Source organism: Platalea leucorodia (genome assembly GCF_965183815.1).
Source record: "Platalea leucorodia genome assembly, contig: HAP1_HAP1_SCAFFOLD_216, whole genome shotgun sequence".
In the NCBI taxonomy this organism is placed as follows: domain Eukaryota; kingdom Metazoa; phylum Chordata; class Aves; order Pelecaniformes; family Threskiornithidae; genus Platalea; species Platalea leucorodia.
In genome coordinates this window covers 81993-106594 of record NW_028121344.1, presented here as the reverse complement: position 1 = coordinate 106594, position 24602 = coordinate 81993, and the positions used below count along the sequence as shown (strand labels likewise).

Here is a 24602-nt window from a genome sequence, read left to right as displayed (position 1 = left end):
GAGGGCAGGGGAGAGAAGAGGTGCAGTGGGGGAGGGAAAGAGAAAGAGAAAAGGACCTGTCAAGTTTGAACAAGTCATTGAGACTCCTGAGCTGCAACTTGGAGTGGCCAGTAGGTCTGCTAATAGCCTCCTAAAGTGCCTTCGACTGCTCTTCTGCCTATGGACGGCACCAGCATCACCTCTGCTGGACCCATCAGGGTTGTTCTGAACTTTTGCCACTCCCAACAGGAACATGTGCCCAGCCAGTCCCTGCAAACAGAAGGGTTTCTGTAGGGCCAAGGTGAGTGCCCAGAGGTTCACATGGGGTTTGTTAGCAGGGAAAAGACATGGAACAGGGAAACACCTCCCAGGGAAAAAAAAAATCTCTAGGCAGCAGATATATGATCAGGAAATGAGAGGAAACTAAAACCAGAAATGTTGTGGGAGGGAGAATGAGCAAGCCTCCTCTCCCACCCAGCAAACCCCATGCCCTCAGGGCCGCGGGGTCCAAGGCGTGAACCACCTCCTCTGCAGCCAGAGCTCCAGCAGAGCCGTGGTGCAGCTCTCCAGCCACGGGCCCTTCTCCCTCTGCAGAGCACAGGGGCTGAGAGCAGCTGCCCGGCAATGTTGGTATCCGGGAGGTGGTGTGTACAGCTGGGTAAGGGTAACGCTGTCCTGAGTCAGTGCCTGAGTGCTTCTAACCTGGCGTCTCTCAGCCAGACCCTCACCTTATTTTAACTTGTTTCTCCACTGGTCTAGGTTATTCTTATTTTATTTTGTTCTTGCTGTCAGGCTCTCTGGGGATGGGAGTTTCAGCTGCAGAGTCACACACTGATCTTGTGTGTCATCCCATGCAGGTGTGTCCATGGGAACAGGTGTCCCAGCTTTCCTCTCACCTGTGGAGATCTCATCCATACAGTCTGTGGGGCTGGGGAATGAGCTGACTCTTACTGAGATGACATCTTTAGGGCACCTGGCTGTCTGATGTGTTCTTCCAAGCCTTGAACTGCCCTCAAGGATGCAAAGCTGTCCCATAGCACGTCTCTTTTCTCTGAAAGCCCCACGGAGAACACAGAGACTCTACGACCGAGGAAATGCTGTCGGGTTGGTGAAATGAGGCATGTGTGTCCTTGGCTAGAAGTGGGGTTCTGAGACCTTGAGAACGAGTGAGACATTTAGTGGTCTGCAGTGAATCCCTCTGCTCTCAGCAGTGTCTGGTGGTCTTCAGGGCACCATGGGAGTGTGATCACCCTCCGTCTCAGAAAGGTGCAAGCCCAGGGCAGCTGGGAACAAGGCGGAGGGACAGACCAGCTCCCTTCACTCTGCTCTAAGCCACAGGCAATCCTCCTGCCTCTCAGGACTCCCTCTGTTCTCCCTGAGGGCAGCAGAAATTCTGAGGTTTCTGACATCCAAGAACACTCCCCAGGAGAAACGGAGGGAAACTTTAAGAATAAACTCTGAAATTGCCCTCTGCCATTCTGCTTCCTCACCACAGGGAGTGCAGGTGCTGACAGGCCCTTCTGCGTTAGGAGCAGTTTCACCTGACAAAGTCCAACACCAGGACTGGGTCCTTCCCCCACCTTTCCCATGAACCCACTCCTGCAGAGTAGGCTGACTCCTTGGCAGGCAGCAGGCAGAGCCCGTATTTCTCATGGCACATTCAGCCAGCACCAAGCAGGGTTTCAGAAATGGAGCTAAAGGAAGTTCTCATAGAAAAGTAAAAAGGGGGAGGGTGTAGAAAGGGGAGCATCTAGGAGAAATGGCTTTTGTTTTGTTTAGAGACATCTCCCCTAACTTCTCACTGCATTTTCCTCCTTGGACAGTCACTCATGACCAGAGGCAGCAGATGTCCAACGCCAGCTTCATTACCGAGTTCCTCCTCCGGGTTTTCGCAGACACACGGGAGCTGCAGCTCTTGCACTTCTGGCTCTTCCTGGGCATCTACCTGGCTGCCCTCCTGGGCAACGGCCTCATCATCACCGCTGTAGCCTGCAACCACCACCTCCACACCCCCATGTACTTCTTCCTCTTCAACCTCTCCCTCCTCGACCTGGCCTCCATCTCCACCACTCTCCCCAAAGCCATGGCCAATTCCCTGTGGGACACCAGGGCCATCTCCTACTCGGGATGTGCTGCACAGGTCTTTTTCTTTCTCTTCTTCGTTGGAGGAGAGTATTCTCTTCTCACTGTCATGGCCTATGACCGCTATGTGGCCATTTGCAAACCCCTGCACTACGGGGCCCTCCTGGGCAGCAGAGCTTGTGTCCACATGGCAGCAGCTGCCTGGGGCAGTGGGTTTCTCAATGCTCTCCTGCACACTCCCCATATATTTTCCCTACCCCTCTGCCAAGGCAATGTCCTGGACCAGTTCTTCTGTGAAATCCCCCAGATCCTCAAGCTCTCCTGCTCAGATGCCTACCTCAGGGAGGTTGGACTTCTTGTGGTTAGTGCCTCTTTTGGATTTGGGTGTTTTGTTTTCATTGTGGTGTCTTATGTGGAGATCTTCAGGGCCGTGCTGAGGATCCCCTCTGAGCAGGGACGCCACAAAGCCTTTTCCACGTGCCTCCCTCACCTGGCTGTGTTCTCCCTGTTTCTCAGCACCTCATTTTTTGCCTACCTGAAGCCCCCCTCCATCTCTTCCCCATCCCTGGATCTGGTGGTGGCAGTGCTGTACTCAGTGTTTCCTCCAGCAGTGAACCCCCTCATCTACAGCCTGAGGAACCAGGAGCTCAAAGACCCACTGAAGAAGCTGAAGAAACTATGTAGCTGCTGCTTCCAGCTTCAGGGAGTTAAAAACTTTTCTATCTTCCAGTAGTATCTCTCAATAGCTCTTTAGCCCACTCTTCAATTGTGTTTATGTCTATTCTTTTTTATCTCTAGGTCTCAAAGAGCTCTTGTATGAATGGTCCTTGAGAAAGGCGGACTGCGTCAGATGCAGTTTGCACTTAGCATAAGGTTGACGAGAGTAGTTTATGGTTTCCTGAATTACATCATGTTTAAATTTGTTTGTTAGCAAGGAAGTTAAACATGCTGTGTCCGCATGCAGCCAGTTCACTGAGGAACTCAATGAACTGAGAAAATGAACTGAGTTCATTGAGTCAGTGCCGCTCAGTTGGCGGCCGGTCACAAGCGGTGTTCCCCAGGGCTCAGTACTGGGGCCCGTTCTGTTTAATATCTTTATCAATGATTTGGAGGAGGGGATCCACTGCACCCTCAGTAAGTTTGGAGATGACACTAAGCTGGGCAGCAGTATTGATCTGCTGGAGGGTAGGAAGGCTCTGCAGAGAGATCTGGACAGGCTGGATTGATGGGCCAAGGCCAATTTTATGAGAGTCAAGAAGGCCAAGTGCTGGGTCCTGCACTTGGGTCAAGCCCACACACCACTACAGGCACGCAGGGAAGAGTGATTGGAAAGCTGCCTGGTGGAAAAGAACACGGGGGTGTTGGTGGACAGCCAGCTGAATGAGCTGGCAGTGTGCCCTGGTGGCCAAGAACAGCATCTTGCCTTGCATCAGGAATAGCGTGGCTTTGGCCTGACCTGCTTGGAAGACTCCCATGGGATACAGCCCTGCAGAGAAGAGGGGTGCAGAGAGCTGTTTGATGGTCAAGGGTCTCTTCTTTCAGCTCCAAAATGGTCCACCCTGGCAGGCAGGAGGTCCTGCAGAGGTGGCAGGAGGAAGGCCTGGATGAGAAAGGAGCTCCTGAGTGGAACCAAGCATGAAGAGGAAACACAGAAAAGGTGGAAGCTGGATGACTCAATAGTTCTGTGGTTGTGTGCTGGAGAGAACTCTTTGCATGTGTGTGTTCTTGTCTGGGCATAGGGGGACGAGGGGATCCCAGGGCCAGGTTCTGGAGAGACAGAGTGTCTAAGACAGCTTCCTGGAGGGATCCGTACTGTCTGCGTTTCTATATAGGTATACATTTTACACTAACATCGTATAGCATACAAACAGCCCAACCCATGTTTCCCTTTTTCCACTGACCATGGTTTTGCTCGGCCGACAGACCTCCCAAGGTCCCTTCCAGGATGAGTGATCGTGCATTTCCTTCCACCATGGGTCTTCCCTTGATGATACAGCATGGGTGGGGCAGCAGGGCCGGGTCAGTGCAGGGACAGGGCTGGCTCTGACAGGGGCCATGAAGCAGCTGCTGGGACGTGACAGCAAGGACAGTTTACAAGGGAGAAATGTATTTCTATATTAACTTCAGTGTTTTTAGGAAGGCAAAGCTTTTTAAGCTTTTTTAAGCTCTGGCAAAGCTCAAGCTGTCGCTGGCAGAGGTCCCACAAAGTCAATCTGCACTTGTGCCCGTGGGCCTTCAATATGTTGTTGCTGGACTGGGGCTTTTACTCCAGTGTAATCTGCATTGGTCATGGCACGAGACAGACGGTTCCTACACTAAGAATTTTGCTGTTCCAACTGGCTAATAAGGAGTTTTAAATGTGTTTTCTGTAAGCAGCAATTCCAGATTTACTTTTCTTCAGAGCTCTTTTGGTTCCGAGCATCCAGAGAGCCAGACCAAAAGATGTATCGCTCGTCATTTCAGTTACCACCCTCACCCATGAACCTTCCACTTTTGCTGCAGGGCTTGTCCCTCAGCTTACAGAATGAAGTTGGCATGAGGCTGCTTCTTAGGAGAGCTTCCCAGACAAAATGCTCTTTGAGTCCAGCCAAGGGTGTGTTGGGGACAATACCTGAAGTCAGCCAACCCAATATTAAATGAACAAAGAGTTATTTGTTGAGGGAATTCTGTGTGCAGGAGTAAGGCCTGCCTTCCGTCCAAGAGTGCAGTTTTTTATACTATACGGGTAGGGCACCTTAAAAGGGGAATGCCACATTGCTGATTTGCTGCAATCCATCTGGGAGCTAAAAAACAGCCAGTGACCCAGACCCTTGGCCCGGGATTTCCAAAGGCCAGCCAATGCAGTTTGGAATGGGTCCTGAGGACACCAGAAGGGGAAGGGTTAAGACAAATACTCAAAAACACAGACCTAGCACAGTAACGGCCAGTTTTCCTGGTGCATAAATATTGTCTGAGACATATATCCAACACTCTGGCCAACCCTGATCAATCTAGACCAACGTACAAGAAGAAAACGTTTTCTATCTGTCAAGCAAGTGGCAGTATGAAAATTCTCAATAAAGGCAAAGAGAATTTTGACTCCAGCACTGCTAGACTGTACGCAGGTGTGGTGGGCTGACCCCAGGCAGCAACTAAGAACCCACCCATTGCAAGCTCACACTCCACCAGCAGAATGGGAAAGAGAATCAGAAGAGCAAATGTGGGAGAACTTGTGGTTCAAGATAAAAAACCTATTTATTGGTCTATTAAGTGAAGCAAAGCTGCGCACGCAACCAAAGCAAAATAAGGAATTCATTCACTACTTCCCATCAGCACACAGATGTTTAGCCATTTCCAGGAAACCAGGGCCTCAGCTCACGTAACAGTTACTTGGGAAGACAAATGACATAAGCACCCACATCCTCCCCTTCTTCATCCTTTTCCTCATTTTTTATTGCTGAACATGACATCATATGGTATGCAATATCCCCTTGGTCAGCTCAGGTCAGCTGTCCTGGCTGTGTCCCCTCCCAGCCTCTTGCTCATCCCCAGCCTACTGGCTGTGGGGACAGAGCAGGAAAAGGAAAAAACCTTGCTGATGTGTGAGCAATATTCAGCAACAGTCAAAATACTGGATTGTTATCAACACTCGTTTGGTTACAAGGCCAACGCACAGCACTGCACTGGCTGCTGTGAAGGAAATTAATGCCATCCCAGCCAGCCCCAGTACAATCTCCACCACTTATTCCTGCTATTTGCGTTATGCTCAGGACCTGTACTATCCAAGACATCCTTATTAACACCCGCTGCCCTCCTGTCCTTTGATATGCACACAGGCATCTGGAAGCCCCATGGTCACAAGTCTTGCTGCTCATGGTGTAGTTTAATAAGCCCCAAATCACTGGACGGCCAGTAGGGCTGGGCACCAGCAGCCCAGGAGCATCCCAGAGGGTGCTGAAGAGAATCTGTTGTCACAGACATTAATGAGCTGACTTGGGCTGGACTCTGTTACTCATAACAAAGGCAAAACTGGATGGGTATATCAGTGCTGAGGATAGCCACTGCTGCAATGACCGTGAGCTGGTGGAGAAGTAAGAGAAAGAGCAGAATCATTGCCCAGAATTGCCCAAAAGCAGATTCCAGCTGGTTCAGGAGCAGATTGATCTGACCTACGTAAACTGAGTGGCTCTTCAGAACAAAGTTTCTCTGCTAGCAGTGTTGGTGGGAAATGTGGTTTTATGAATGACTACACATAAATATGCTCCTAGAGCGAGAGAGCAACAACTGTGGTGTGCACGCTTGACGCTGTCAGTAAAATGAAAGAAGAAAATCATTGGAATTGATACCAAAACATCATTAGAGCTGGCAAAAAAATTTGAAGTTTAGAGAAAGATGACTTTTCTTCAGTTATTGCCTAGATTTATTTTTGAGCTAGGTTTCAACTCATGACAAAATCCACATTCGGGTCTTGAATAATTTGGCCGCGTAGAGAGTCTGTTGCTGCCTGGGATTCCCTGGGGCAGCTTGGAAACATGACACGGGACCTCCAGGGTCCCTTCCGGAGCATTAGCTGGTAACCGCCAGAAAAGCACCTCTGGACATATCAGTTGAAATAGCTTCTTGCTCTGCACTGACTACAGAGGGAAGTCTAGACAACCTGATTAGTCATAGACATCTGCGCTGAATTGTTTAATACCGAGTGAGACCACTCTCATCTATTTCATCACCTAAAACAGTGTCACGCATCACACACCTTGTAGGGGATGAAAAGGAAACGTGGTTTGATGTCTAAGAACTCCTTTAGGAAGCCACTGTAACAGAAATGTAAGACGAGCGCAAATGTCGTCATGCAAACCCAAGGTGTTTCAATGCTACTGGTCACTCTGCTCCCCTGTAGCAGGTGAGAAAGCTGGGCACCTGAATGTGACTTGCTGTGTGCAAAGAGTGAGGAGGGATATGCACAGTCCTGGGCAGGGACTCTTTTGAGGGGGGCACTGGGCTTTCTGCAAGACAGAAAATGATCTCTTTGAATGCTGTAGGCCTGACTAGCATCAGAAAATGTAAAAAACAAAACAAAACAAAAAACAAACAAAAAACCAAACAAAAACAAAAAACAAACAAACAAAAAACCAAACCAAAACAAAAAACCACCCCACACAAAACCAAAAAATAAAACCAACAGAGAAAATAAGAAAATGATCTAGAATGAAGAAAATGCTAAGCCTCTCGGATTCTTTGTGTTCCTATCTTCCTGGATTTGGTTTGGTTTGTAGCAATCTACTCGTCTTTGGTGATTTCATGTGCTGGGGAGGATGCAGTTCCAGGGACACAGATGCCTGGTGCCAGTGTCGATGCCCTGGCATCCTCTGCCCAGGCTCCATCTGCAGCTCCCGAGGGGCTCTGGTCTCTGATAACTGCCAGTCCCAGGCAAGCACCTCAGATGCACTGGGGCCTCTAGAGGTGGCACTGGGTGCTTATGGTCAGACAGAGGAACTCAGCCTGAAAACCTAAGAAAATTTTTCAATATTAAAAAAAAAAAAAGAGCACCTTTTAATCAGCTGAAATGGTTCAATACTTTCAATAAAATGTCAGTGTAATTTCTCTCATGCCAAAATGCGAATTTTCAGGATGTGTCTTAATCGTGTCAGAAGATACATAGCTTTCCCTAATCTCACTAATCTTTCTGGTATTTCCACCTGTCCTGACTACACTGATCATGTCTGAAGTCACCTTTCCAGCAGACTAACTGGACTCATGCACTTTCCTTTGTTCTCCAGATTCCCCTTCCTCTGCCTCTGTGACCATTCAGATACCTCTCACCATTCCAGCTGCTACTTTGAACTTTTCTTTCAGCAGTCTGCCTAGCTGTCTCTATAGCTAGCTCTTGAATTCTATTTATCATTTCCTCTCTGTCTAAAACATCTCTTGTCTGGTTACCCCTTGTGAAAAGCAAACCTCTTTGGAGGCAGCTTGGATGTACCATACAGTGAAGGTGTGATTTATTGTTTATCATGTCGTACTTTTGGTTGTTTGGGAGTTTTTTAACAATTAGGAAAAACCCTTCTGTGCCTGTTTGCAGCCAGTTCTCTTCTGGACAAGTCTGCTGTAAGGAAAAGTGACCTAAGTCCCAGGCGGTGAAGGAGAGAAACGGTGGGGTTGGGGAGATGAGGAGCACAGAGGCCCATACAGTGTTGGACCTCAAGGGACTGCTTTTCGTCCTGGTCGAGACCTCCTTAGGAGACCCTGGATCAATATCAACTGGAGAATGCTGCTATCACATCTTCAAAGTTGTCACTGAAATCTTTCTCTTTAACTCCACTCCTGAAACCCCTCTAATTAGCTGGAGAAGACTTGATGAAGATGATGGAAGAGACATGACTCCTTAGGCCTTTCTTCATTTTAATGAGCCCCATGGTGTATTTGGTGCTCTGAGTCCATGAACGTCCTCCACTGAGAGAAGACAGAAGTAATCTCTCAAGAAGTCAAAGTCAGAAGCAAAACCCAAGGTGTCTTGAAGCATTAATGTGCCCCACTGAGGGCCATTACTGACAAAGCCTCCTCATGGACTTGTCAGAGCAGATAACTGGAGGCTGTGATTGCAGGTAGGCAAAGGCACTGTGCAGGTGGCTCTGATGTGAGTCAAGCCTTGGCTGACTTTATGAAGCAGAAAGGCCAAGTGCTGACCTGCAGCCTGTGGGAAGGGAGATCCTGTCCCTCACAGAGCTCAGGGCTCTTCCTGGGGCAGGGTGATGTGGGATGTGCAATGCTTAGTGAAGGACAAGAGTATGGCAGTGGCCGGCCTTCCCAGGGGCTGCAAGGAGACAATAAGGCCCCAGTGCCATGAGAGCAACCTGTCTCCTCGTAGACATCGGTAGCACAGACAGCTGCCATGGCCAAGGGGACAAAGACCTCAAGCACATGCAGGCAGGATCCAAGCTTTTGGGGAAGGAAAGGAGAGGGAGCTGCCCTTATATCCAAGAGGTCAGCAGGAACGCATGGAGCTCTGCCTTGGGATGGGTAATGAGCTAGCTGGGAGCTTATGGGTCAGGATTAGCAGGCAGACCAGCATCGCTGATGTTCTAGAGGGTGCCCGGTACAGAGCACCTGAGCAGGAAGCACCAGAGGAGGCCTTCTTCAGGCAACAGGCAGAAACCCCACATTCACAGGCCCTGGTCCTCATGAGGACTTGAACCACCCTGATATTTGCTGGAAGGACAACAGGGCAGGACACATGCAATCCAGGCGGTTTCTGGAGACCATCAACGATAACTTCCCAAGAATGGGCTTGGAAAGCCAAAGCCCACCTGAAGTTGCATCTGTGGAGGGATTTGAAGAACAAGAGCAGCTTCTACAGTGACATCAGCAGCAAAAGGAAGGCTGGGAAAAAACACGGGCCTGCTGCTAAATGGGGCTGGGGCTGTAATGACAGAGGATGCAGAAAGGGCCAAGGCACCCAGTGCCTTCTTGGTGAGACCGGCCTTCAGGAATCCCAGGCCCCTGAGACCAGAGGGCAAGTCTGGTGGAGGAGGATCAGGTTAGGGAACCTTTAGAGAAACCAGATATAAACAAGGCCATGGGAGCTGACAAGATGTGCTCGTGAGGGCTGAGGGACCTGGCCAATGTCATTGTGAAGCCACTCTTGGTCACCTCTGAAAGGTCCCATGGCTTTTGGGTGAGACTTCTGAGGGCTGGAAGAAAGCGTGTGTCAGTCCTGTCTTCAAGGAGGACGAGCAGGAGGAGCTGTGGAGCTGCTCAGCCAGGCTCCCATAACACCCTCCTAGACCAAGAATGGACTGGAGAAGGGGAAAGTGAGGGCAATGGCAAACTGGCTGACTTGCTGGGCCCATGGCTTTTGTGACCTGCAACACAAACTCCAGCGGGAGGCAAGTCACTAATGGTGTTCCCCAGGGTCCAATATTAGGGCCGATACTGTTTAATCTCTTACTGGTCTGGAGGATGAGAGCGAGGGCACCCTCAGGGAGTTAACAGATGACAGGATACTGGGAGGAGTGGCTGATAAACCAGAGGGTTGCACTGGGATTCCGAGGGACCTCAACAGGCTGGAGAAGTGGTTCAGAGGAGATCCTCATGAAGTTCCACAAAGGGAAATGCAAGGTCCTTTACAGAATAGGACCTGCAGGTCCCGGTGGACAACAAGTGCAACATCAGCCAGCAATGTGCCAGCAATGTGTATAGAAGGCAATCAGCATCCCTGGCTGCGTTAGGAGGGGCAGCAGGCAGAGGCAGGTGATCCTTCCCCCTCTCCTCAGCACTGGTGAGGCAATACCTGGAGTGCTGGGTCCAGTTCTGGGCTCCTCAGTGCAACGAAATTGAGAACTTGCAGAAATGAATCTGGCTCTGGGCCATGAAGATGACGAAGGACCAGAGCATCTTTCACATGAAGAGAGGCTGAAAGAGCTGGGACCGTTCAGCCTAGAGAAGAGAAGGCTCGGGGGGAATCTCATTAAAGTGTAAAAGAAACCTGATGGGAGGGAGTGAAGAAGAGGGATCCAGACTCTTCTCAGTGGTACCCAGTGACAGAAAAAAAGATTAAACCCCATGAAATCCCATCTGAACAAAAGACAACACTTGTTAAATGTGAGGGAGGTCAAACACTGGGTCAGGTTTCCCAGAGAGTCTCCATCCTTGGAAATATTCACAACCCAGCTGGACCCAATGGCTTTTGGCAACCTGCCCCAGCTGACCCTGCTTTGAGCAAGGGCGTTGGACTAGGTGACCTCCAGAGATCCTTTCCAACCCCAACTCTTTTGTGATTCTCTGGGTCTGTAATGCCTGGCAGGGTTTCTGAGAACTTTTCTGTAAGATCCCCACACCAACTGGACTCCTGGTGTCCCTTGGAGCACAGCCTCCTCCTGAGGATGATCTCCCTCACCTTGTAACCCTGAGGACAGGGTGAAACAGTGAATAAAAATGGCAGCAATGCCTCAACATGCAGCAGTGTCCCCTACCCCTGAGTCCATGTCCAGCCCCTTCTTCCTTCAGGATTTGAGTCGGAAGGGACATCTGAAGGTCTGCTCTGAGCAGGGAGAAGTTTATGGTTAGATCAGGGACATCAGTGCTTTCTCCAGATGAGTTTTGAAAACCTCTGTGCCCCTGACCCACTGCTTGTCAGCTATCGTGGTGATATATGTGTACATAGAGGTTTAAAAAACTCTCTCTCTCTATGTGTGTGTGTATGAGTATATATATGGGGTTTTTTTCTTTCCTTAACCTGATAAGAAATTCCCCTTACTGCTGCTTGTCTCTATGGTCTCTTGTCCCTTCCTTCCCTTCATGATCCCTAGCCAGATCATCGCACCTACTCAGACCAAGGAGAATCACAACCTCCTCTCCAAGCACAGCCTCGCTGGGACCCTCTGGAACCATGCAGGCAGGCTGGGGTGGCCAGATCCAAGCAGAGACAAGCCCTACAGAAGGACTGTGGTAGTGAATGGGAGCTGGTGCTGGGGCAGAGCCAGGGGCCATGGAGGACATCAGAGACGACCTCCAGCAGCTCCCCTTCAACCAAGGCAGGGAGTAATGCACCCAGTGGTGCTCCTGAGAGAGGATGGTGACGCAGGGAAGGAGGCACCAGGGGCTGCGGTGCAGGGAACCGATGCTTGCCTCTGTGTCTTGGGCCTCCTGGAAGCGGTGCCAGGGGCTGCACCCCCAAGGCACCCCCAAGCCTGCGAGTAGCCCTGAGTCCTCTCCTGACTGTGGGGAGCTGCTCTGGCTTCAGCGAGTCTGCTGGCAGAGCTGGAGCTGTTGGAGCTCAGCCTGCCCCTCCAGTACTATGACTGGGGTGACAGCCCTGCCTGTTTGAGGGTCATTTTGAGGGTCATTTGGGGTCCTGGCAGTGTGGGAGCTTCCTGGAGCATCATGGCTCTTGTTCTCATTCCCATCCCTGCAGCAGCACAGCTCTGCTGCCACACAGCCCAGCTGTGCAGGCATCAATGGGGCAGGCTGCATTCAGGGGTGGGAAAACATCCCCCTGGGACGGTCTGCCCAATAGACCTCAGTGCCACATCCCTCTGCAGCCCTCCTGCTTTGGCAGCCCTCCCCAGCACCGGTCCCTGCCCAGACTTGGCTGTGTCCCGGGCAGGGGTTCGTAGACAGGGGACTGCCAGGGTCTGGGCATGTGGGAGTTGGGGAAGGGCTGGATGTTCTCCCAGTGTAGGTGGAGCTGGTCACATTTAAATGATCAGCCCACACCTGGACCATGGTGAATGGCCAGGGCTGGAAAACACAAAGGGTCAGGATTGGGGGTGACTTTGGGGCCAGCATATGGGCTGGGGGAGACTGTCTCTAGGGCATGTGCTGGGCACAGGGACTGAGGGACAACAGCAAACTCAGAAGGTCATGCTTCCTTCAGCGCAAGCCCTGACAAAGGTTCCCAGCCTCCCTTTCAATGCCACGCTTCAGGAGGAACCATGGCACTAAGGGGTGGGGAGTGAGGGATGCCGATTCTGCTTCATCCACTTCCCAGACCTCAGGGAGCACCAGGACAGAAAGGACTTGTGGCTCTGCACTGTGAGCCTGGTTTAGGGTAACCACAGTCTGGGCACTACTGCTGATGAGCGCAATGCCAGAATTTGTCTCCCCCAGGCAATTTCCAGCCCACATCAGCTGCCACCTGAATTTTCCCCACCCCTCCTCTGATGCAGCTGGAGGTTTCCTGGCCCCCTCCCCATGCTCCCTGCAGGGCCTTGACCTGGATGGGGGTCACTACCGCTAATCCGCCTCCCTGGGGGTCTCTGGATGTGGCAGGTGCTTGAAGGGACTGCGGTGCTTTCCCAAGGACAGTAGGTGTGTTCATTAGGGCCTGAGGGTGACAAGAATCACTCTCCAGTCTTCCTTTTTTGTAGCTGCTTGGTGCCCACTGCCTCCCCTGGGACGGCAGAGTCCTCGTTTCCCTACAGATCCCTGCGTTTAGCACTTTCCCTTTGGGTGACTCCATTGTGGGGGACCTCTCACTTTGTGGGGATCATGTCACTGCCCACCCCAAGCACACGCTGTCCATGGGGATGCCCCAGGCTCCCCAGGCAACTCCAGACTCCCATCCTTAAGGACATCACCTGCCATATCTGGAAGCCCTGGGATATGTCCCCCATGTGGGACAGCCCTGCATATGTGCCTCAGTGACCATTCACCATCTCCACTGTAACTAGAAACTTGAATCCAAACCTTGCTCTCTAACAGGTCACAACATGACATTGAGCTCTTTGCTCCTGAGTCCATGGAGCAACAGGCCCTTTTGGGGTGCAGCTGCTCATGATCACGCTTGGCAACAGCTTTGGAAGACAAGTCGAGGCTTCGGGCACTGCACTGGGGAGAAGCCATTTATTAAAGAGCTGCTATGAGAGAGTCAGCACTGACCCAGTGTCAGACAGACATAAATACATGCTACAGGCAAGACAGAGAAAGCTCAATGAAGCCATAATGATAGTGATAATGATAACGATGATAATGATAATTATAAATATAGTGATGCTAATGATAATAGAAAACCTCACAAAGTCCTGGAATGGTTTACTGTGGGAGTTCTTAGTGGAGACAGAAGGGAAGATTATGCCTCCTGAAAAAAGCCCTTGAAATCACTTTCCTCAAGACGTCTTTGAGCTCCTGGTTCCTCATGCTGTAGATGAGAGGGTTCACTGCTGGAGGCACCACCGAGTACAGCACTGCCACCACTAGGTCCAGGGATGAGGAGGAGATGGAGGGGGGCTTCAAGTAGGCAAACATTACAGTGCTGACAAACAGGGAGACCACAGCCAGGTGAGGGAGGCACGTGGAAAAGGATTTGTGCCGTCCCTGCTCAGAGGGGTTCCTCAGCACGGCCCTGAAGATCTGCACATAGGACACCACAAGGAAAACAAAACACCCAAAGGTGAAACAGGCACTAACCACAAGGAGCCCATTTTCCCTGAGGCAGGCATGTGAGCAGGAGAGCTTGAGGATCTGGGGGATTTCACAGAAGAACTGGTCCAGGACATTGCCTTGGCAGAGGGGTAATGAAAATGTATTGGCAGTGTGCAGCACAGCATAGAGAAACCCAGTGCCCCAGGCAGCTGCTGCCATGTGGACACAAGCTCTGCTGCCCAGGAGGGTCCCGTAGTGCAGGGGTTTGCAGATGGCCACGTAGCGGTCATAAGACATGACAGTTAGGAGACAATACTCTGCTGAGATAAAGAAGATTAAAAAAAAGAGCTGTGCAGCACATCCCAAGTAGGAGATTTCCCTGTTGTCCCACAGGGAATTGGCCATGACTTTGGGTAGAGTAGTGGAGATGGAGGCCAGGTCTGTGAGGGAGAGGTTGAGGAGGAAGAAGTACATGGGGGTGTGGAGGCGGTGGTCACAGGCAATGGCGGTGATGATGAGGCCGTTGCCCAGGAGGGCAGCCAGGTAGATGGCCATGAAGAGGCAGAAGTGCAAGAGCTGCAATTCCCGTTTGTCTGCCAATGCCAGGAGGAGGAACTGGGTGATGGAGCTGCCATTGGACATTTGCTTCCTCTGGGCATTGGGCACTGTCCAAAAAGGAATAGAAAGCGACAAGTTAGGAGAATCTTCTCTCGAAAATCCTCTGCCATTTCTCATTGAAATCCCCCCTCCCTGAGCCGAATGAGGAATGAGTCAGCTCAGTCCCCAACCCTGTCAACTGAATGACATGGTGCCTCACAGTTGTAAATACAGCTTGGGCACCTAGTTCCCATGAGGACACCTCCATTGAAGGATCCCCAGTCATAGTTAAAAGAGAAGCTGATCTGCACCACCACCCCAACCCCAGAGACCAAGAGCATCACTGACAGGGAGGGAATCAAGGAAGGATACTGCTGCGCTCAAAAAAAAACCAAAAAACAAAGCAAGGAGAGGAAGGCGGAGAGGCATGCAGGGAAGCCTTCTCCATACCCAGCTGTGCTCTCCACCTCACAGACACAAGCACACATAAATATTAATTGTAGGACCCATGTGCTTCTTTTCCGGAGGTCCAGCTGTGCAGGAGGTAACTCATGCCCTGGACCCTGGGGCCATGGGGACAGAGGCTCTTCTGGGTGGGAGAGGAGAGCAGGGAGTTGCTCCAGGGAAGGCATCTGCAGTGCAGGGGATGGCAGAGAGGTGCCTGAATCCCCCGCTTCCCATGGCGCTTCTGGGAGCAGATCCCTTTGCATCCCTGCCCACGTCTCTGGTGCCTGGAGCTGCCTCTGCCAGGGGCTGGTTCTCTGTTCCCAGGTCTCCTCCCTGTCTGCTCCAGTGAGCTCTATGCACCTTCCCACTCACGTCTGACTTTAACCTCTCTCTGCCTCGCTCCTCTCCCCTCGGTGCCTGCAGGCAGTGCCCTCAGCCCTGCTGCGCTTCGCAGAGGAGCTGCTCCTGGGCAGAGCTGTCTCTCTGCAGGGCTGCCCACTTGCCAGGAGCTCCCTCCATCCCAGGAGCCCAGCCCAGCTCAGCAGCAGAGGCCCAGCCCAAGGCAGCACTTTCTCTGCCCCTCTGGGCTCCCTCCAGGTGTCCCTGGGGCTCCAGGGGAACCTGCTGTGAAACAGGCTGGAGCAATCACTCATGTTCCCCCTCTCAGCTGGGGAGAGACACTTCTTTCCAGCTGTGTCATTTCTGTCAGAGTTAGGTCTAAGAATCGCCTTCTTTTGTTCCGGTATGAGACCAGTCACCCAGACAGGGACAGGGCAGCTGCTCAATTTAATGGCGAAATACCGGCCTGTAGTGCTATCTCAGATGCCAAAGCTGCCCAGCACAAGGGCATCTGATGGGGGTGTCTTAGGACCTATCGCACAGCAATCCCCATTCAGAGCTGGTCACTAACAGACACCTCTAATGGCATCTCAGACAGGTTTGGGGCTTAGGAGCAAGTTACTGAATGCCACTGCTGCAGGGAGGCAGTGTCTGTCCCACGTCTAGCCATTAGATGCATGGGGCAGTGCATGAGTACGAGGCACACCACAGCAGGGTCTCCACTCATGTGCCAACACTTTCAAATGATTCTTCTTCCCCCCATCCTTTATTCACCTCCTTGATGATACAATCAAGACACAGGTGAATGATTTTCACAGCGTGCCTGGATAACAGGATGTCCACAGTCAAGGATATTTTCAGCAGCAACCTGTCCTGCTTGGAGATCAGCTTCACCTCCACCACAGCCTCTCTGGGCTGCAGTGACATTGCAGACAGCAAAGCCCTCTCCTGCCAGGGCCGCCCAGTCCAAACCTGTTTCTCTCTGGCATTGGGGAGCACAGGGTTTGCTCACCTTGTGGGCCCCTCATTTCAGCCTCACATTGCCATCTGCCATCCACGCCAGCATGTCTCCGCTCTGAAGCAAAGCCTTGGCTTGCACAGGATCTTGGGTGCAAGAGCTGTGACAAGTCTGAGGTTGGCCCTGGTGGCACCAAGCTGAGGGGCTGCAGCCCAAATGGGCACCAATGGCCTCAGCCTGGGGCACAGACAGGAGGGGCTGGAGCCCTGTGTGCTGTCACAGAGCTGTGACATTGATGTAAATACCTGCTGAGGTGTGTGGGACAAGTCAGAAACCTTAAGGTTCTGTGATGCATGGATACAGGCTGTTCAGAGGAGAGAGGTGGGGAACGTCAGGAGGGGGATGACCTCAGGGGGAGGGAGCTGCCTGGATGTATGGAGGTCCTCTATGGGATGGGCAGCAGATTGGGTGAGCTCTTGTGGGTGGGGGTCACAGGAGAGACCAGTTAGGGAGACATTGTGGTAGGAGCTAAATACCTGGGATCAGGTGAGGAAGAGGACACAGTCTTATTTAAGCAATGGGAGGAAGTCCATTGACCCCACATCACCCCTGGGAACTCTCATCACCCTGACGCTCACGAGAAGGGGAAACGACAGGGTGCAAACAGCCCCGCAGGTTTCTTCTGGTTCCTGGGGCCAGCTTCTTAGCCCAGCTGCCAGATGTGCCAACAGAGGTGATGCTCACCTGGATCTGGTACTTGCAAACAGGGAAAAGTGGATCAGGGATGTGAAATCCAGTGTCAGTCTGACCTGAGCTACGCTGTGGGCATACTGCTCGCCAGCCACAGCCATGGGCACAGCCATGCCTGGCCATGGACCTCGTTGGGTCTGACTCGCAGACTCACTTCCCAGCTTGAGCCGTTATGGATGCCCAATGGCACAACACCCTGTCCCTCCAAGTGCCAGGCTCCGGCCGATACACAAAGGCCCAGCACAGCCATGGCACTGCAGCGCTTGTAGAACCAGGCCCTGGAGGTGCTCACCAGGCCAGGGCCAAAGGTGGGCGGCTGGAGGGGAGTCCCTTGAACGCTTTCAAACTCTCAAGGTTTGTACCAAAATTAACCTGAATTATACCTTTGAAATTCAGCCGTATACAGACTGAAAAAGACCTCCTCCCTCCTTCTTCTTCCTTTCTTCCCATCACTTGGCCGTATTTCAGAGGAGAGCAAATTGAAGATGGTGATGCTTCTGGGTGCCAATGAGTGAAAGCGGGGAAGTGAGGCAACACACGCAAAATGATGGAAAAGCTTTGCTAGTTCAAAGCTCTTCTCTTCAGATCCGATCTCTGAAGCCTGAAATCTGCAGCAGAGAACCTTCCTTTCAGCAATTAAGTGCAGATTCCCCCAGCTGTCTTGGCTGTGTCCCCTCCCAACTTCTTGCCCACTCCCAGCCTACTCACTGGCAGGGCAGCCTGGGAAACAGAAAAGGCCTTGACCCTGTGTCAGCACAGTTCAGCAATTGCTAAAACATCTTTGTGTTATCATGGCTGTTTTCATCACAGATCCAAAACATAAAACCATATGAGCTACTATGATTAAAATCAACTCTATCCCAACCAAAACCAGCAGAGGACCAAAAGGTGAGGTGTTCCCAATACCGGTCTCCAGGGAGCTGGTCAAATGCCTTGTCTCTGATTCTCTAACCATGGCTTAGATGCCTGGCTCCTCTTTCGAGCCTTTTCATGAATACCAACATTTTGGGAGCAACCTGGTCTGACCTCAGAGCTGGCCTTGCTTTGAGCTGCACAATGGGCTAGAGATTGCTTGAGCTGCTTTCTTCTCTGAATCTTCCCATGATCCTGATAGAGACACCCTCACCTTCAACTGAGTCCCTTCTTCTAGGACATACTGCAAGACACAGGCTGCTGGTGGAAGCGTGAGTAGGAAAGGGACTGCTGGGGGTCTCCAGCCTGGCCTCCTGCCCAAAGGGTAACTACCACCAACCCCGTGGTCAGGCTGGTGGCACTTTTGGGAGCTGAGACCTGAAAACCTCCCCGGGTGGGGATCACAGAGGCACGCTGGGTGTCCTGCTGCAGTGCAGCACCACACTCCTAGGGTTTTTTATTATTTTTCCTGTTGCCCTGTGTGAATCTCCCAAGAGGCAGTTTGGGGCTGTTGCCCATGCCATACCATTTCTGACAGCACAAGAGAGGGTTTTCCATCATCTCTCCAGGCAGACGTAGGATGGTGCTGGGTGTTCCTCAGCACGCCCTTCCGCAGCAGGCTCAAGAGGCTCCGTTCCCTCACTGTGTACACACAGCTCATGTAATCAGGCACTAACACCATCCCTGTTGCCCTTGTCTCGATCCTCTCCAGCTTCTGCCCATTCCTCCAGAACTGGGAGACCACTGGCTTGTATGGCATCCATGCTCATGCCCAGGCCCTTTCGCTCAGGGCCACTCCTCACCCAGTCAGGTTGCAGCCCACACTGCTGCAGGATTATTCCGTCCCTGGTGCAGGGCTTGTCCCTTCTCCTTGTGGATCTTTGGGAGGGTTTTGGGGTTTTTTTTGGCCAAATCCCCAAGTGTGCCTGGGTCCCTCTGGACTGGAGCCCTCTTGTGCCAGCATTTATGGTATGTTTGCAGATGGCCCATCCTCATTTGTGCTTCTACCAGGATAACAGCACGAGGCATTGCAGGACACTACAGGTAAAGAAAAAGCAGTACTTGTTTACTGGAATTGCTGCCCAAGGTAGAAAGCCTCACAAAACCCACATCAGAAACAACAAAGGAGGGCACAAACCCAGAAGAGGCTAGCCAGTGCAGAAAGGGCTAACAGGGTAGGCGGTTCTTTACAGGGAGTATGAGGATGGTAAAAAAGATGACCTTGAGAGGAGGGCAAGAGGGAACCAGGACATGAAAGGTGAAGCAAAGGATGGGATCAGGGCTGTCTGGGGGTACCTGGGAGGCAGCCCTGTCCCGGATGGGAATGACTTCCACAGTCAGGGAGACCCTGAGTGCAGTCCTTAACATTGACAACATGAAGGAGAAGGAAAACCAGCATCGTTCAGGCTGGAAGGGAATTTGGGTGGTGTCCAGACCAACTTGCTGCTCCAAGCAGGGTCACACCAGGTTACCGAGGGGTTTGGTCCATTTGGGTGTTGAGAAGTTGCAGGGATGGAGCCAGAGCACAGCCTGGGAAACAACTTCCAGTGCTTGACTGTCTGCCTGTTGGAAAAGTTTCTCCCCAGAGCTAACCTGTCTCTCTCTTGTCTCAGCCCATTGCCTCTTGTCCTCCTGTCTTACACCCCAGTGATCAGCCTGACTGTCTTCTTGGAAACATCCCTGGATCACCATAGGCAGTGCCTCTCTTGCATTGTGTGGGGTCAAACCCTGAGAAAGTGTTCTGCATGTGGCCTAACAAGTGCTGAGCAGAGGCGGAGAACCACTTCCCCTGCCTGTGCTCCTGCTCATACAGCCCAGGAGGCTCTTGGCCTTCCTTGCCGATAGCTCTTCTTTGGCCTAATGTAACCCAAGGACCACCAGAGCATTGAACACAGAGCTGCAACCCAGCCAGCAGCCCCTCGCCTATGCCACTGCAGGGGCTTAGTCCACTCCAGGACAGGCCTTTGGATCTGTCCTTGCTGGACCTCATGAGGTTCCCGTTGGTCCATCCCTCCCGCCTGTCTGTATCCTTTGGGATGGCAGCCCTGCCCTCCAGTGCCTCAGCTACTCCCCTCGCTTTGGTGCCATCTGCAAACTCTATGAGAAAGCATTCTTTCATCTCCTCCAGACCAGGAAAGCCATGTGAAAGAGGGCAGGTTGCAGGACAGACCCCTGCAGCACTCTGCAGTGAGAGGCCTTCAGGCAGAGTAGCACCCATTTACTGCGTCCCTCTGAGCCCAAACAGGCAATCAGTTTGTGATCCATCTACTTACCCACCCAGACAGACCATGATATCATAACACAGATGAAAGCATATTGTGGGGCAGAGTGTTAAAAACCTTGCTTAAGTCCAGGTAAACGACATGCACTGCTCTCCCCTCACCCAGAAGTACAACCCTTTCATCTCAGAGAGCAGCGCAGATGGTCAGGCATGATCTACCTGAGTAAATCCAGTCACCTTCTCTTTCAGAAACCCAGAAATGGGATCCAAGAGGACACGCTCTGGGACACACGCCTCAACCAAAAGGAGGGTGAACAGCCTGTAGTTCCCCAGCTCATCCTTGGGGCCTTTTTGAAAGATGCATGCAATGTTTGCTTTTTGCAAGTCCTCGGGGAGTTCCCCTGATGACCTGCCCAAAGTGACACAGAGCAGTGTCACTGTGACTTTCTGCCTGCTCTCTCAGCACCCTTGGATGGAGTCCCTCAGGTCCCATGGACTGGTAAAGAGTTGAGTTTGCTCAGGTGACCCCCGACTTGATCCCCACCCACTGCTGCTTGTTCTCCATGGGTCCTGCCTCAAGGCAAAAAGGCCTGGGAGACCTTGCTGACGAAGACTGAGCCAAAGGCCACATATTGTACCTCAGACCTGTCTACACCTGCTCTTGCTAAATTCTGCAGTGGCCCCACAGAGTCTGGTTTTCCCTCTTTAGCTGTAACTTCAGCAGTAACAGCTCATCTTGGTGCCATCTTGCTCCATCACACGTAACCGTTACTTGGGAAGACAAACGCCATCACTCCATACATCCCCCCATTTCTTCTTCTTCCCCCAGCTTTATAGGCTGAGCACGATGTCATATGGTGTGGAAGAGCCCTTTGGCCAGTTGGGGTCAGCTGTCCCGGCTGTGTCCCCTCCCAGATTCTCGTGCAACCCCAGCCTACTGACTGGTGGGGTGGTGGGAGAAGCAGAAAAGGCCTTGACTCTGTGTAAGCACTGCTCAGCAGTAACGAAAACATCCCTGGATTATCAACACTGCTGCCAGCACAAACCCAAAACGTTGCCCCATCCCAGCTACTATGAAGAAAACTAACTCTGCCCCAGCCAAAACCAGCACACTGAGCTGAATCCCTGCCCCACACAGGTGGAAATGATCCCCTGCCGTCACTGCCACCCTCTCCTGCCTGACAATGGGACAGGGATGTAAGTGTCCAGAGGGGAACATTGACACCTCCCATAGACCTGTGCACCCCGGTAGAGCAATTCCCACTGCAGGAATCGGTCTGCCCAGTGTTTGGAGAGGGACAGTTGGCGATTACTTCAGTCTGCTTCAAATTGTGTTCCCCATGCAGGACCCTGCTGCCTTTCAGGAGCTGTCAGCCCTGGAGCCCCAGGGACACCTGGAGGGAGCCCAGAGGGGCAGAGAAAGTGCTGCCTTGGGCTGGGCCTCTGCTGCTGAGCTGGGCTGGGCTCCTGGGATGGAGGGAGCTCCTGGCAAGTGGGCAGCCCTGCAGAGAGACAGCTGTGCCCAGGAGCAGCTCCTCTGCGAAGCGCAGCAGGGCTGTGGGCACTGCCTGCAGGCACTGAGGGGAGAGGATTGAGACAGAGAGAGGTTAAAGAGAGCCAGGAGTGGGAAATTGCGTAGAGTGAAGGAGGAGAAATCTTCCCAGCCCTTAACACAGTAAGTCTTTGGCTGCAGGGCCCATCCTGGAGGGATCTCCTAGAACTGGCACATCAACATGGCAGGAATGGAGGAGAAGGATGTGCTCCAGAGCAGGGCTTCCTTGCTGCACCATCGGAGGGACAGGGCATGATGGCTGCCTTCTCCCAGGGACAACTGCAGGGTGTGAAGGTGGGTGTGCAGCCAGGGCTGCCCAGGGCCGTCCTTCAGAGCAGGGTCCCTGCACCCCTGGGGGCTGTGTGCTGGGGCAGGGACTCTGCCACGTGCCAGGGTCTGCACGCAGCCTGCCCAGGGAGCTGCGCACAGTGATGTGGGGAGAAGCTGTGGGTGGAAGGAGCAGCCATTGGCAAGGTAGGTCAGGATCTTCCTGCTGTCAACAGGTTGCTGTGTGGCTGAGGGCTGCTCACAGCTCCAGATCACCCCCAGGACATTTGCAGAGGGTCCTTTTGAAGAAGAACATTGAGGCAACATTTACCTGAATGGGACGGAGTCTGTGCTTTGAGTTTTCTCCTCGTGGTTGACTGGGTGGGCTGTGGGAGATGGGAATTTCTGTCTCCCTTGTGGAAAAGGCACGGCGACTCCAGTTCTCCTTAGCACTTGTCTGAGCTGCTCCTTAGCTGCTGCAGACACAGAGATGCCCCTGGGCAGTGCCCTGCTGCCAGGAGGGCTCTGCGGGTCAGAGCTGAGCACACAGCGGGTGGGATGGGGTCTGTGAGTGATTACATGAAAGAGACCTGGGGACAGAGAACCAGCTCCTGGCAGGGACAGCTTCTGGCAGCAGAGACAGAGGCTTGGGCAGGGAGTGAGCAGGAGCTGCTCCCAGAAACGCCATGGGAGGGGGATTTGTGCACCTCCCTGCCATCCCCTGCAGTGCAGACACCTTCTCTGGAGCAACCCCCCTGGTCTCCTCTCCCACCCAGCAAAGCCTGTTCCCCCAAGGCCATGGGATCCAGGGCATGAGTCACATCCTTGGCAGCTGGACCTCCAGTCTGGGAGAAGTGCATGTGCCCTACAATTAACACAGAACAGCACAGAAAAAGCAACTGCCCTACAGTGTCACTGTCAGTGAGGTGGAGAGCAAAGCTGGGTAAGGAGAAGGCTCCACAGCATGCCCATCTGCCTTTCTCTTCTTGCTTCATTTTTTTTGAGCATTGCAGTTTTCTTCCCTGTTTCCCCACATTTCTGTTGTGCTCTTCCTCTGTGGGGTTGAGGTGGGGCTGCAGGTCAGCTTCTGTTCTGACATCAGCTCTCAGGGTCCTGCCCTGGAGGTGTCTTCATGGGAACTAGGTGCCCAAGCTGTGAGGCACCATGTCATTCAGTTGGTAGCGTTGAAAAATTTCCTGAAACATGCCTCATTCAGCTCAGGGAAGGGGATTGCGATGAGAAATGGCGTGGGCTTTACCTCTGAGAAGTCTCCCCTGACTTGTCATTGTGCTTTCCTTTTTGGACAGGTCCCTGGGACCAAAGGGAAAAATGTCCACTGGAAGCTCCATCACCCAGTTCCTCCTCCTGGCATTGGCAGACACACGGGAGCTGCAGCTCTTGCACTTCTGCCTCTTCCTGGCCATCTACCTGGCTGCCCTCCTGGGCAACGGCCTCATCATCACTGCCGTAGCCTGTGACCACCACCTCCACACCCCCATGTACTTCTTCCTCTTCAACCTCTCCCTCCTCGACCTGGCCTCCATCTCCACCACTCTCCCCAAAGCCATGGCCAATTCCCTGTGGGACACCAGGGACATCTCCTACTCGGGATGTGCTGCTCAAGCCTTTGTGTTTGTATTTTTCATTTCAGCAGAGTTTTATCTTCTAACCACCATGGCCTACGACCGCTATGTGGCCATCTGCAAACCCCTGCACTACAGGACCCTCCTGGGCAGCAGAGCTTGTGTCCACATGGCAGCAGCTGCCTGGGGCACTGGGTTTCTCTATGCTGTGCTGCACACTGCCAATACATTTTCCCTACCCCTCTGCCAAGGCAATGTCCTGGAGCAGTTCTTCTGTGAAATGCCCCAGATCCTCAAGCTCTCCTGCTCAGATGCCTACCTCAGGGAAGTGGGGCTTCTTGTGGTTAGTGCCTGTTTAGTCTTTGGTTGCTTTGTTTTCATTGTGGTGTGCTATGTGCAGATCTTCAGGGCCGTGCTGAGGATCCCCTCTGAGCAGGGACGGCACAAAGCCTTTTCCACGTGCCTCCCTCACCTGGCCGTCGTCTCCCTGTTTATCAGCACGGCAGTGTTTGCCTACCTGAAGCCCCCCTCCTTCTCCTCTCCATCCCTGGATCTGGTGGTTGCAGTGCTGTACTCGGTGGTGCCTCCAGCAGTGAACCCCCTCATCTACAGCATGAGGAACCAGGAGCTCAAGGATGCAGTGTGGAAGCTGATGACTGGATGGCTTTAAGCAGCAATAAACTGCCCATCTTATTCTGTATATCACTCACAGTGTAAAGCACTATAGTACCAGCCTGACTTTGGTAGTTTGATAGGTTTAGTTTTTAGCTTTTCTTAGCTGCAATAATGTTGTCCACAAAGCAATGCCATTACTCATACCATTCCTAAGCCAGTATCTACCTGTCCTGTGTGACCCAGAGACTGTGCAATGACGAGCTGTGCTCTCTGTGATTTAAAACAAAATAAACGACCCTGCAGTGACTTGTTTGTCCCAGGTCCTTTACTGAGACCACCTCTGGAGCTGCAGAGGCAGTGCCTGTGTGCAGAGGTGGAGGGGAAGAGAGCCCTGGCACAGCAGCACTGCCAGGCAGCACCAGCACTTGGTCTTTCCGAGCTGCTCACTTTCCTCTTCCACTC

The 24602-nt window shown here is 52.4% G+C and overlaps 3 protein-coding genes across 3 annotated transcripts; 2 read left to right on the top strand and 1 right to left on the bottom strand.

Moving 5' to 3' along the window:
• Positions 1-1825: 1825 nt before the first annotated feature.
• Positions 1826-2794, top strand: LOC309603851 (olfactory receptor 14C36-like; the record flags this gene model as incomplete). Its single annotated transcript, XM_082338745.1, has 1 exon — positions 1826-2794. One exon carries the CDS (start codon positions 1826-1828, stop codon positions 2792-2794), a length of 969 nt encoding a protein of 322 aa, XP_082194871.1.
• Positions 2795-13584: 10790 nt separating this feature from the next.
• Positions 13585-14565, bottom strand: LOC309603850 (olfactory receptor 14A16-like; the record flags this gene model as incomplete). The annotated part of the gene is made up of 1 exon (XM_082338744.1): positions 13585-14565. The coding sequence occupies exon 1, from the start codon at positions 14539-14541 to the stop codon at positions 13585-13587; it is 957 nt and encodes a 318-aa protein (XP_082194870.1). The 5' UTR covers positions 14542-14565.
• Positions 14566-23271: 8706 nt separating this feature from the next.
• Positions 23272-24195, top strand: LOC309603849 (olfactory receptor 14A16-like; the record flags this gene model as incomplete). Its single annotated transcript, XM_082338743.1, has 1 exon — positions 23272-24195. The coding sequence occupies one exon, from the start codon at positions 23272-23274 to the stop codon at positions 24193-24195; it is 924 nt and encodes a 307-aa protein (XP_082194869.1).
• Between the last annotated feature and the right edge of the window lie 407 nt (positions 24196-24602).